The following is a 12,393-nucleotide window of genomic DNA, read 5'->3' on the forward strand; positions in this document are numbered from 1 at the left end:
CCTTTTCTCTTCTTGTTCCTCCTTAATGCCAGGTTCTGCACCTCTGTCAGAGGAAGGAGGTTGGTCTTGTTTATCTAATTGGGAAGGAAAAGCCGAAACTTCTTGTAACTGGTTTCAGTTCAATTGATTCTGTGTAATTGCAATACAAAGTAATTCTCTGATTGAAAAATTTATCTTCAGGCCTTATTTATTTACTGTAGCACATGACAAGTAACTAGTTATTGATATAACCAGAAGAAATTAAATATGTGGCTCAATAAGAACCAAGAATAAAATATAAGTCAAAATAATTTGACAGTTGAATCTCTTCTCAACAGCGTAGGCCAGAGAATAAATCTCCGTTACATAATGCTAGCAGTAAACTTACTTATACTTTACTTCACACCATTATTAATTGTTCCATTAAAATTCAAGAGTCAGAAGGATAAGCAGGAAATGATCACCTCAAATTTCAAACAGACAATAGGCTATAACTGTATTATTCGGAAATCTAGACTTGTTGATCAATTCTATGAAAATCAACATTACATATTTGAGAAACCATTTGAAATTCTGGTCAGCAAATATGAACAAAATATGGTGCCACCCACATTTTTTCTAACATGTGCAAGCTGAAAATGTATATCTTAACTCACGTAATTATTCTAAACAGAAATGTCAAAATCCCAATCAGCTGCTTCAGAGCATTGATTGCCTAAATATACATATTTAACTCCATAAAATTAAGAGTTTCAAATTCAACATTAACAAGGTTGACTTGATTTTAAAAGCACAGTATACTGTGATTGTGTGTGTGTGTGCAAGTGAATGTGTGTTTGTGTATCGTATTATGGCACATTTTCACATGAAGTGCATTTAAAAGTCCATTACACATCTAAGTCGTGTTTTATTTAGATTCTAAGAACACATGCTAGGTTGTTTGGAATTGAAATAGTTTGACTACATTAAAACCAAAGCTTATTCATATTGAAACTTTTGTTCTTCAAGCTGCTCTGAAATGGAGGGCTTAGTCTCAGGAATTTATTTGTGAATTTGAATTGGGATTTACATAATTTCTTTCCTCACTTTATTTTGAATTTAATCAGTTTCAAAACCATTAAAAAGGTATAAACACACACACACACACACACACACAAATGTGATGGAGCAATACAATTACTTGTGCTGTTCTTGAAAACTAAAGGGACTTGTATTACTTTCTATTGAACAATTTCACTTTTGGAAAGATTTTATGGTCTGTTCTCCCTAGTCACTTCCTGATAGTAAATTGGGGACTTACTGGAGGAACACTGGTAATTTTCAGGGTATTTGGACACCATTTAGACTAGATTACCGTAGTGCCTCATCTAATTTTCAGCCCTCTTTAACTCAGATTTTGAAGTTTATAGGTTTTGTGCTTCTGAGGTTATACATATTTTCTCATGCTCTTATGAGGTGCGGGAAGTTGATGGTGGTATCAATAAATAAAGAGAATACGTCAGTCACTCAAGGGTATGCAACACATGGGAAAGTTGATGCTTAAATTCTTATCTTCTGTTTGCTAATTAAAGAATGATCTTTCCACCTCAAATCTTCTGTTTTTCACTATATTTGTACTTTAACTTCCTAAGCTTTCTGTTAGAGATTCTACAAGGGAAGTGATTTTGAGGTCATAAACCGTTAAGTTCCAGGAGCATGTACAAGATGACAAGAATCTGAATTTTAGAATGAAGACAATTACATCAGTTTCTTAAAGTCCATAAATGACAATGCAACATGCATTTATTCTTTTTCAGTATTTCATTCAAAAAGTGATAGGGAAATGAAGTTTTATTATTGGGATTTTTTTCCTCATGAAATTTAAAAGTCTTTAGGAAACAGAAGGCCAGTATTATATGATGACGTGAAAACAATGTTTTAAATCTAATGTCTAGAATATTCATTATTTTTAAAAAGTAAGAGCTTACAACTTTGGCTAGCAGAGTTGAACATTACCCTAACCACAGCTCACCTTGCATTTTTAAGAACACTTACTAGAGCTTAATATCCTAGTTTATCCTTAATATTCTTAATATAATAAATTACCATAACTGAAGTAAATTCTGCATTGTTAAATAATCAGTAATAGTAACCATAACTTAAAATTAGAGTAGAAAAGTATAACAAATATAAGCGATAGTAATGAACTAAGCAATATTACAAAGTACATGACCTTGTATTGGCATATAAAATATCCATAGAGCAAATTAGGGGCACTCTCCCTAACTTCCTGGATAACAGCATCTCATTGGAGCCATTTGTTTACCAAATATGCGTGTGTGTGTGTGTGTGTGTGTGTGTATAATATATATATATATAGCTTTAAATTTAAAAGCAATAGCTCCCCCAAACTAGAGTGTTTTTAAAAGCTCACCATGCTACCAAAGCAAAAGTTTACACCAATGTAAATATTTTGTAAATGTTGTACACAATTTGTTTTGCTTCGAAGCCCAATTTGTCTTAGGAATAGATAATAATATGTTTTAATTTTAGTTCAAAGAGCAGGATTGAGTTGTTTGGATTTTAAAGCTTTGAAAATTAACCAGTAGTATCGGAAATAATGGAAGAAACACACACAACCAAAGGAATCAACCAAAACCAAGGATTTCTTTGGAATCTAGGCATAAAAGTCCTACTGGGTAAGATCTAGCATTTAACCCTCTTCATTTAAGTATAGTTCTAGTAATGAACACAGAAGCCTGTGTCTGGAAGAGGATGCAGTGGGAACCAGAAAGCACTAGGGAGCACACAGAAGGACCCAATCATACAGCACTGTCCAACGTACTGAAGTGGCCCATGACTTAAGCCTCACTGAGTGCCATCCTAACTCCTAGAGAATGACTCGAGAAGTAAGGAAATGACACCTAGAATGCCTTTTGACATGTTCCTAGTAGAACTGAAGAAACAGAAGTGCCTGCAAGGCCACCATCATTAATTTGAGTGTGAACATTTCTCTGAACCAATGATTCCTTTACGGTGTAGAAATGAATACACTTCACATTTTTCATTTTAGGTCAGAGGCAGTGCAGCTTGTGTCACAACTGAAAAGAGAAATACTAAAGATAAAAGAAAAAAAGGATGGTGCTGAAAATAAACATGTTCAGCAGCCGTTGTCATTCAACTTACCCAGATGTGCTTTTCATGAGATGGAGAAGGATGGATGGAAAAGAAAAGCACACAAATGTTAATGGATACATTTCAGTCCAAAGAAAGCCATGGAATAAAACAAGAGCATCATTTCAGATGTGCAAAAGCTCAGATATGAGAAAGACATGGTGTCTTTTTTTAATTTCACCATGACACACATACTCACTGCGTCCAAAAGCATGATCAGGTTGAGGGTAGCTCTAATTGTTGACTAGTAAGTCTGTCTCTTGAAAATGAGCCACTCTGAAACATGCATGACCACATTTTTCCCAGCCTCTAGTATACCCCGGGAAGAAATTAGGCACTTTATTAAAGAATATTCTTTACCTTAGGCCACTCCTGGCTTGTTTTACAAATAGAAGCAATAACTTACAAAAGAGTACTCAGATCCTCATATGGCCTTACATGCTTACTGCTAGAGCTCAAAGCAAACTATGATGGACCCCTGCAGAGACAGCGACTTAAGACAGCAATAGGGTGAAGGTCAGAGTATCTGGGTTCCAGTTCTCATACACGAGTTGGTTAAAATTACTAGCAGGTTCTGATTTTCAATGTCCTCACCTTAATCTGGGGCAGGAAGAAATTTTACCTTCTGGGTCCATAATTTTAATATGCTCACAACTGTCATAATAATTATTTTTATAAATATGCATTTGCCAGTCTTCAGAATGTGAGAAAGAATAAAAGAAGTCTATCACTCTTCTCCTCCTGCTACACTACTTCTTCCTCCTCTGTTTGAGCTGGCAAAATAAATGGTGTTGGTGCCAATTGGGTCTCTTTCAATAGGAACATTTATTTGGACAGATTTTTATAAATGTTGCCCTGAGGAAAAAAGCAAACTCAATTGGTTCACCAATCTTACCATAAATCATCACAAAACAGCATTGATTTAAATGTAGTTTTTGAGGTAGCCCTCTTGCTCCCTGGATATAGTAGTGGCACTGGGAAAATAACAGATTTTAAATAATTCAACAAAAAGCCATGAGAATATTATTTTAAAATTTTTCTATACAAGCATAATAGACTAATTCTTTGAAAAAATAAAACTTTTACTACAACTCATAAAATATATTAAGTACAACAAAATATGAAGCAGAAATTCATATCTCAGAAATTAGGCAACTTAGTTTCCGTTTTTATTGCTCAATCATTATAAAGTAAAGGTTGACGTGCAATGGAACACCCTGTACGTGCCTCGTCTAAACGCATTCATTCAGAGAAACCAGGTATTGTTTCATTAGATAGGCCTTTTGGAGAACGCATATTCTTTGGCCTTGGCTCCGGAACAGCTGTGGGAAGCTCTTCAAATTTTCACATGAACAAAAACATAAATGTCCATACACATCGGCACCACCATGTTCTAAGAAATTTAAGGCATCTTTTTTACATCACACATGCAACAGAAAGAACATTAGAACCAAAAAGAGATCACTTCTAAGGGGTTAAAATGGCTTTCCTGTCAACATACCTGTGAACTCTTTGATGAGCTCTTAAAAAAGGCAATTTCTGAGCTCTCCAGGAAAATTGCCAAAAGTATTGGGGGTCAGTTATTCCCATGGACAAAATCATCTTTTGCAGTCTACCAGCTATCTAGGAATTGCTCTCCAATAAAACAAGTTGATTAAATCTGCACACAGTGGAATATTAATAGTCCTCACATCTTCATTTGTCATTTTCAAAAACAGAAAACTTATACTAATAAAAAATACCTTAAATATAACATTTAAGAGAAATTATGAAAATAAGGAGGAAACACATACATAAAGGAGACACTCAAAAAGTACTGCTTAAAGTTCTGATATATTTGTTACCAACTTTCGTAAGTTGTCTGATTTCTCAGACAGTCTAGTCTCAAAAAGCTAGAGTCATAAATGACTCTGACATATGTTGTGGGAATATACTATAAATTCATGTCAGAGGGAGTATATATTTGCACAGTTTTTTCATCTAGATAAAGTGTTTAATTTTTCTTCTTTCTATATTCTTTCTTACAAGCAGTTATTTACAACAACACATAACCTCATTATTCTTTTTTCTCTTCACTCCAGATTGTCAAGGTTATGATAATAGCAAGACAGAGTCTGTGAAAAATAAATGTTCTTCAGTTAAAGACGTCTGTGAGTAACAGGCAAATAACAAGTTTTAATTGATATAGAAAAAGAATAGGTTTTAAGTTACCATTTAATGAATAAGATCAAATCCAATTATTAGCATGTCTTCCTTGGGAACATCAGCAGACATCCAGACACAAGGAGACATTACCAGCTAACATGTCATAGTCCAAAATGGGTGCCTGAAACTTTTGAGCTGTCTCACTTCAATCCTCTAGATCTCTTACTGAATGAATGGGCCTTTGCCTGTTTATAAACTAGTCAACTTTGAATGTTAAAACTTCACATGATAAATAAGTCACTACATGAGCTTCATATGTGGAATGTGATTGCCTCTCGATTCTTTAGGTTCGAGTTGGTGACTCAGAAAGATTTTAAAATCAATTATTAACACCGGATTGGGAAGTGAATGGGTAGGAACTGATGTGGAAATGTGGAATAAAGAGAAGATTTCTCTTAATAGGTGAAACCTGAGAATGTTTAAATGCTGATGGCCAAAATACAGAAGAGAGCAGAATCTGAAGGTATGAGAGCAAATGCGAAGTCAGCACAACATGACTAAGAAACTGGGAAGAGATGGGCACAGGCAAGAAGAGAGTATCCTACTTTCCTCTAATAAAACAGGAGAAGGACAAGTGTTAGTGTGTATTTGGCAGCAAATAATTTAGGGCACCCTGTTGGTTTCTTTTTTCTCTTCCTCTGAGGCAGACTGTGAGCTCATGTGCAGAAGATGCAGGTTTGAGGACCGCGGAGGTCTCTAATGAAAGCTGCAGAGAGTAGAAACAAGATTGGTAAGAGAAAAACACTGCAATTATTGGGCACTGCTGAGTTCCCAAATGAAGCTGGCTCAACTTCTGCTATAATGTCTTCCGGCAGCACAGAGGTGTTCAAACGCAGACATGAGGAAAGAAAATTCACTGGTGGCTGTGAGTATGACTTGTGGATACAACCAAATGAAAGAGGAGCAAAAAAGTTTAGGGATTTTTGAGTGTATTGAAATTATGCCCATGGAATCTAAGCTAAACAGGAAGCAAGAAGAGGACAGACAGAGGCTAGTGTGCTGGGATGCAGATAAATAAATGTTCAAGCATATTTCTAGTGATCTTTATAATTGAAAGAAAATGGTTCAGAAGTTTTCAGTAGGGTTCATCATCACACTACTTCAGAAATAATTTTCTTTAAAGTTCATATCGATTTCAAATAGCTAAAGTTTGAGATTCTTGAGACTCTTTTAGAGAGGTTAAGAAATCTTTATTCTTCTAAGAATTTTGCTGTTCATTTGCCTACTAAATTTAACCCAGTCAGGCCCATGGGTAAAGTTTTGATTATGTAAAATCTGAAACAAAGACATTTAATTGTATTTTTGCATATACATGTGCATAAAACATACATATACACATACTTATATTTTTTATTGGAAATGTTTTGGTATAGAAGTATTTTTTAAATAAAACTCTAGCTATGAGATATAGATAATCACTGCCCTTCTTAGGAACATGGAAACAAGGAAGAGAACCTTGCTTGACGGCTGGCTAATTTTAAATAACTGCTAGAAGAGACAGTATCTTCAAAGACCTTAGGAAAAACCTATGCAGAGCCAATATAAGATCCTGTATTTGTGGGAACAAATGGGGGTAATTCTTTCCAGATTAAGATGCCAGCATTATATTTAAATGTACCCTATTTAGTGACTTTTTTTTTCTTTAAAAAGGAGGTTAATTATCCTTGCTGTTTGATACTGACTTTGTAAGTTTTATTGGGACGAATAGCCTAAGATTGATTCAAGGACACATTTAAATTTCTTATATAGCTTATTTATAAGTGATCATTACTATTCTTATATCAAACTTTGAGATATTATATGTGGCTAATTATATATAAGAAAGCAAGCTTATAACACAGCTACATCTTGTGTTTTGAAACTACGTCCCCCTCCCAGTCTTAAAAAAAAAAAAAGGTGTTTGGTTTGAATATATTTGTTGCTCATGTTGAAAGATGGGATAGGGTCAGATGAGAAACTAACTATTCTCTAGAAAAAATATGCTACCCTTTTTAGGGTATAAAGAGAGTGAGGAGTTCTTTTTTGACTCCCTATTTAAGCATCCAAAATTATATAGAATATTCAAGGTCCAACTGACAGACAGCCACATGTTTTACATTGCAGCTTTACCCTGAGATCCCAAATAATTTAGAGGAAAGCTAAGCTCTGGAGGTCCAGCCCCTTGTATGGCCCAGGCCCTGGAAAGCTGTATTTCCTCACAGGTGGAGGAAAATAGCAGCTGCTACCTTGAAGGCTTTGTGAAAATTAAAAGAGATAATGCATGTAAAATGTGTATAGAACACCACCTAGAATATTGTGACTGCTCAACGTGATTATCAGTTATTACAAATATAATAGATAATGATTATCATTACCATACAAAGAATGAGGAGGAAAATGGAACAGGATATATGCACACAGGGAGAGAGGAGTAATTACAAATAAGTAACAGATATTAAATATATTAAGACCATAACACGCAAGATGGGAAGTAGACAGAGATAAAGCTGGTGAGACAAATAGGGACCAGATGATGCAGGGATTTGTGGGCCATATAAAGGCATCTGGAATTTATCCTAAGGAAGCTAAGTAATAATTGAGGGATGGTAGGCAGGTTCAGAAACTTAATTCAGATAGATCTCTTTAGTTGAAGTGTGAAGAATGGATTACAGGAAGGCAAGAATGGAACATGGCTTTACTACGATGGTCTGAAAAAGGAAAGAAGAAAATCAATTCATTTGAGAGATTTTAAAGAGCGAGTATATGGAATGATAGTAAACAGAGGTGCATAGAGGAAGAATAAGGACAAGAAGACTAAGGGCGAAGATGAAGTCCAGTTTCCTGGTTTGGTCATCTGAGTAGAAATCACTGCCCTAGTATCTGTTCTTTTCTTAGGTTTTCTTTAGAGTTCTTTCCCCGTGCAGCTTCTTTTCATGCATTCAGTTATTCAGAAAATATGTTTTCAGTACTCCAATATGCCAGGCACTGCGATGTTAAAAAAAATAATAAGTAAAATAAAAAAGCCTGGGTTCTCCTGAGTTCTGTTCTCTGAATTATATGGAGAATAATAGAATTCCAGGGTAGGGACAATTTGAAGAGCATGTAAGTCAATGTCTTATATAATTTGAATCCTCCATATAATAATTCTGCCACATATACATACTTGGCAGGTCTATATTCGACAGAATCATGAGGAACGACTCTCTTTCCAGGTGGTTAATTCTTTCTTCTCAGATATGTGACTGCTAACAGTTCTCACTTAGATTCAGCTCAAATTTATCTGTAACAACCTCTGACTTTTGGCCCACAGTCTAATCATGAAGATACTGGTCATGTTCCTTGGAATAGATCCTGGTTTGAATATATCCACCTCAAGTATATTTCCCAGAAATTAACACAATATCCAGTTATGATTTGTGATCTGTGCAGCACACAGAATGTTGGTCCTATCAATTGCTTTTATGGATACTGAAAATCATTAACTTCCTTGCCAGACATTGCTAACGTGTCCTTTTTTTTTTTTTTTTTTACAGAAACCGCTATCTTAGCAGTTGCAGTTTAGATCCCCCTATACATAGACACACATCATAGCCTCCTATACACAAGTAACCGGCAAGGGTAGCCATGAAACTGGATGGAGAATTATATAAACATCCTTATTAAACTTTACCTTCTTCGATCTGGATCTCTATGTAAAGGTCTTCCTTAAATAAAATGATTTATCTAAAACCTTAACTATGCCTTCTAGCTTCATTCCTCCACAAATCTGATACCCTTATTTAAATCACTTGTGAAAGAGCTGAGTCAGGCACTTTCTATGTCATCAGTTTTTTTGTTCAGATCACAATGGTCCCATCAGATATAAATCCATTTTGTTAGTTTCAACCCGGTATGTTTACAAATACCATTTACAAAGTAAGAGAAATACCTTGCTGAACTCAATAAAGCTGTTTTTACAGCATTTTCCCTCCTCTACCTGTCTAGCTTATTCTTAAAGGACTCCATTTACTCTTGGTCATCAATAATCTCCTTTCTTATTGATCAAAAATAATCTAATAAATGTTACACATTTATTTTGGAATCTAACAATGAGGTAATCAGAACTTTCAAATAAGAACATGAGGTGGCTTTAGGTGTGCAGCACCTTTATTTTTAAATTCTGTTCAAAAACTAGTGATTCAGAGAAGTGATCATGGCCTCTGAAATACGTGCAATAATTTGTTTTCGTGTCTGTCTGTCTACAAGCACTTTGAAAAATGGAACTGTGTAATCTGAATATCAGTTTCTAACACAGTCCTTGGGACATAATAGGCATTAAGTGAATGAATGAAAAATTATCATTTGCATATTCCATTAATCCAGGATATATTTCAATGAAGACAAATGGTATGGATTTATTTAGAAAAGGAGGTCATTCTTCTAGTATATGTAACTATCTTAAGTTTTAATTTCCTACTACTAATTCTTATTTTACTCTTTCCATGTCAAAAATGTTTCTCCTGGGCAGAAAATATGGCGACTACACAGGGCTTCTGATCTACTTATTCTAATCTATTAATATTGCACTGTAAGCTCAAAACAGCAACCCTATTCATTCTGGGTTCTTTTCTTTCCCACAAATAGACAGAATATATCTAATATAAATATTTTTAAAAACACTCTGATTTTTCTTATCTTTCTTTTCCTAAAAAATTTCAATGCATTTTGGCCTTTAGTCTTTGGATATTATTATTATTATTATTATTATTATTATTATTAGGTTTAGGGAATTTTTACAATTGTCCACGGCTGGAGCTAGGCAGGGTACATAGGATCGGATGGCAAGGCAAAGGGAGCTCTATCTCAGTGCAGGCAGAGAAGACATGCTTGTGAAATTTCGAGTAGGAAACTGGGACACATTTTCCCAGAGAAATATTGAGGACGTCAGGTTTAGGTTCTGGAATATTCTACTTTATTAGATCCTTTTGAGTTGAGTCTCTGGAGTGTTCTCCTGTGGTCTTATCTGTATTAAATGAACCTTTGACTATAACTGATGGATCCAAGTACAAATATCGGTTCCACACTGGGCCAATCACATGCTTTCCCTCCAGGAATTGAAAATTTGGAATGGGGTGAAACAGAATATATGAGCTCTTGAAAACACTCTAGAGAAATATTTCATAATCTCTTACTGTTGAAATTTTGGAGTTGTCCTGCCCTTGTTGTTTCTGAAATCTTTGAGATACTCTAATATCCTATCATGAATTCCCCCTTTTGCTTTGTCTAGTCAGATTCGATTCCTATAGCATGTTTACAAAATAGATTTTTGCGGAGGAAGCAAAGACATTTACCTTCCATATATATACTTAGATGGCAAAATGTATTCAAAGCTTCTAACACACGTCTTACAAATTAACCTCTGGAATACAACTCATTTATAAGTTTAACTTGGCGCACAGACACTTAATAAATATTTATTGAATGAATGAATGTTGTGGAATTTATGTGATACCTTTCATTATGAATATTTTCAGTGATATTTATTTTACTTAGAGATATGCAAACTCTGAGCCTTCCAAATGCCAAGGATTAAAAGTGCAGAGTCTCAAAACACATTAAAGATTATGCACTGAGGAAGACCCTTAGGATTGCAATGGAAATAAATTAACTAAATCTATAGAGCTTCACTTTTATGTCTTTGAAGTTCTAACATAAAGATTCATTGGTAGTGATTGACTCTGACTGCCATGCTCCAAGGATAAAACCACTTCTCTGGAGGATGCTGCTGATAGCTGAGTTGGAATGTTAATTTCATTTTAATGATGTTGAAAAATTGATTTCAAATTCATATTCATTTAGCAATGATATCCACTTGGAAGAATATAGCATATCTAACATAGCAATAATAACACATTACCTATATTATAACTAAAGATCGAAAATGATAAATTAGTATATTAATATTTATATGGGATTTTTCAATTTAAGTCTCAAGATACAAAAGACCTCAGTATGCACATGTTTCAATAAAAAATTATGTAGTGTAAAAATGCAGGAGGAAAATTTGCAGATAAAAATTAAGATGAAGATTTCAGAATTTATATTTCTAGAGATAAGTAACCATTCCCAGGGTATTCTGTCAATTTGAATATGTTCACTGCCTATCAGGGACGGTCATGAGAGTGTTAGACCAGTGTATTACTACTGAAACAGACAACTTCATCTTTAATCTTGTAAGTCTCTAAAAATGGGCTTCTTGGAATTAAAGTTGAGTCTAGAAGTGAACAATTTTTAAGTCAATACATGTAAAACAGGCCAGACTAACTAGACTTCAGATTGCAAGTATAAAGCAGAAAAAAGAAACAAAAAATATTTGAATAGAATACTTACATTCCTGAACCCCAAAGATAAAGAGGAAATTCTTAAAACTCTCAGAGAGAGAGAGAGAGAAAATAAACCCTACATGTTATATACAAAAGAATGACAATCAATTGATATTAGATATAACTAGAAGCAAGAAGACCAGTACTCTTAAAGTTTTGAGAGAAAATCACTTTGAACCAATAGCTTTACACTTTTGGCAATTATCAACTAATTTTATATGTAAAATATATTTCCAGATTCTCCAAAAACTCAGGGAGATTGCCATACACCCTAGCATCACATTTCTAGAAATGGCGATGGGAAATTGTCAGCTATGTATATTCCAGGAAAATAAAGGCAAGAAGTATGATGAGATATTAATACATTTAACATTGAAATGTTAAAACTTTGAAAATTCTTTTAAATGCTAATGACATAAAATTTCATTTCCTTCCTTGTGAGTTCCTAGTCCTTGATTCTAGAGAGACATATTTACAGAATCATAATATTATAGATTGCTATTTTTAGGAGAGATGGGAATTATACTTGCACACTTTGGAAATCTGTGACAATCCAGCTCTTTCCATGTCAGGTTAAGTTTTTCTAATTCTGCGCTTCAGTTTTGGGAAACCCCCATTTTTGCCATATTCATAAGTCATACCCTAATAGCTCGATTGGTAGATTGGTAATAAAGTTGACATTTTGATCTCTAACTGCCTGACCCCTTTGTCTATT

At 34.4% G+C, this 12,393-nt stretch overlaps 1 protein-coding gene across 9 annotated transcripts in view; it reads right to left on the bottom strand.

Annotated features, from left to right (window-relative positions):
• PPFIA2 (PPFI scaffold protein A2) overlaps positions 1-12,393 on the bottom strand; it is a 462,519-nt gene that overhangs the window by 41,399 nt on the left and 408,727 nt on the right. For 2 of the 9 annotated variants that reach the window (XM_028105432.1, XM_088025648.1), the window contains one exon: positions 3,145-3,153. The exons of the other annotated variants lie outside the window; for them this stretch is intronic. In XM_028105432.1, the coding sequence (XP_027961233.1) occupies positions 3,145-3,153 (9 nt within the window). The remainder of the gene's footprint in view (positions 1-3,144; positions 3,154-12,393) is intronic. 9 annotated transcript variants of the gene reach the window in all.

This window comes from Eumetopias jubatus, unplaced genomic scaffold (genome assembly GCF_037043125.1).
Source record: "Eumetopias jubatus isolate StellerSeaLion01/CBP00866 unplaced genomic scaffold, mEumJub1_p1.0 scaffold_8, whole genome shotgun sequence".
NCBI classification, from domain to species: domain Eukaryota; kingdom Metazoa; phylum Chordata; class Mammalia; order Carnivora; family Otariidae; genus Eumetopias; species Eumetopias jubatus.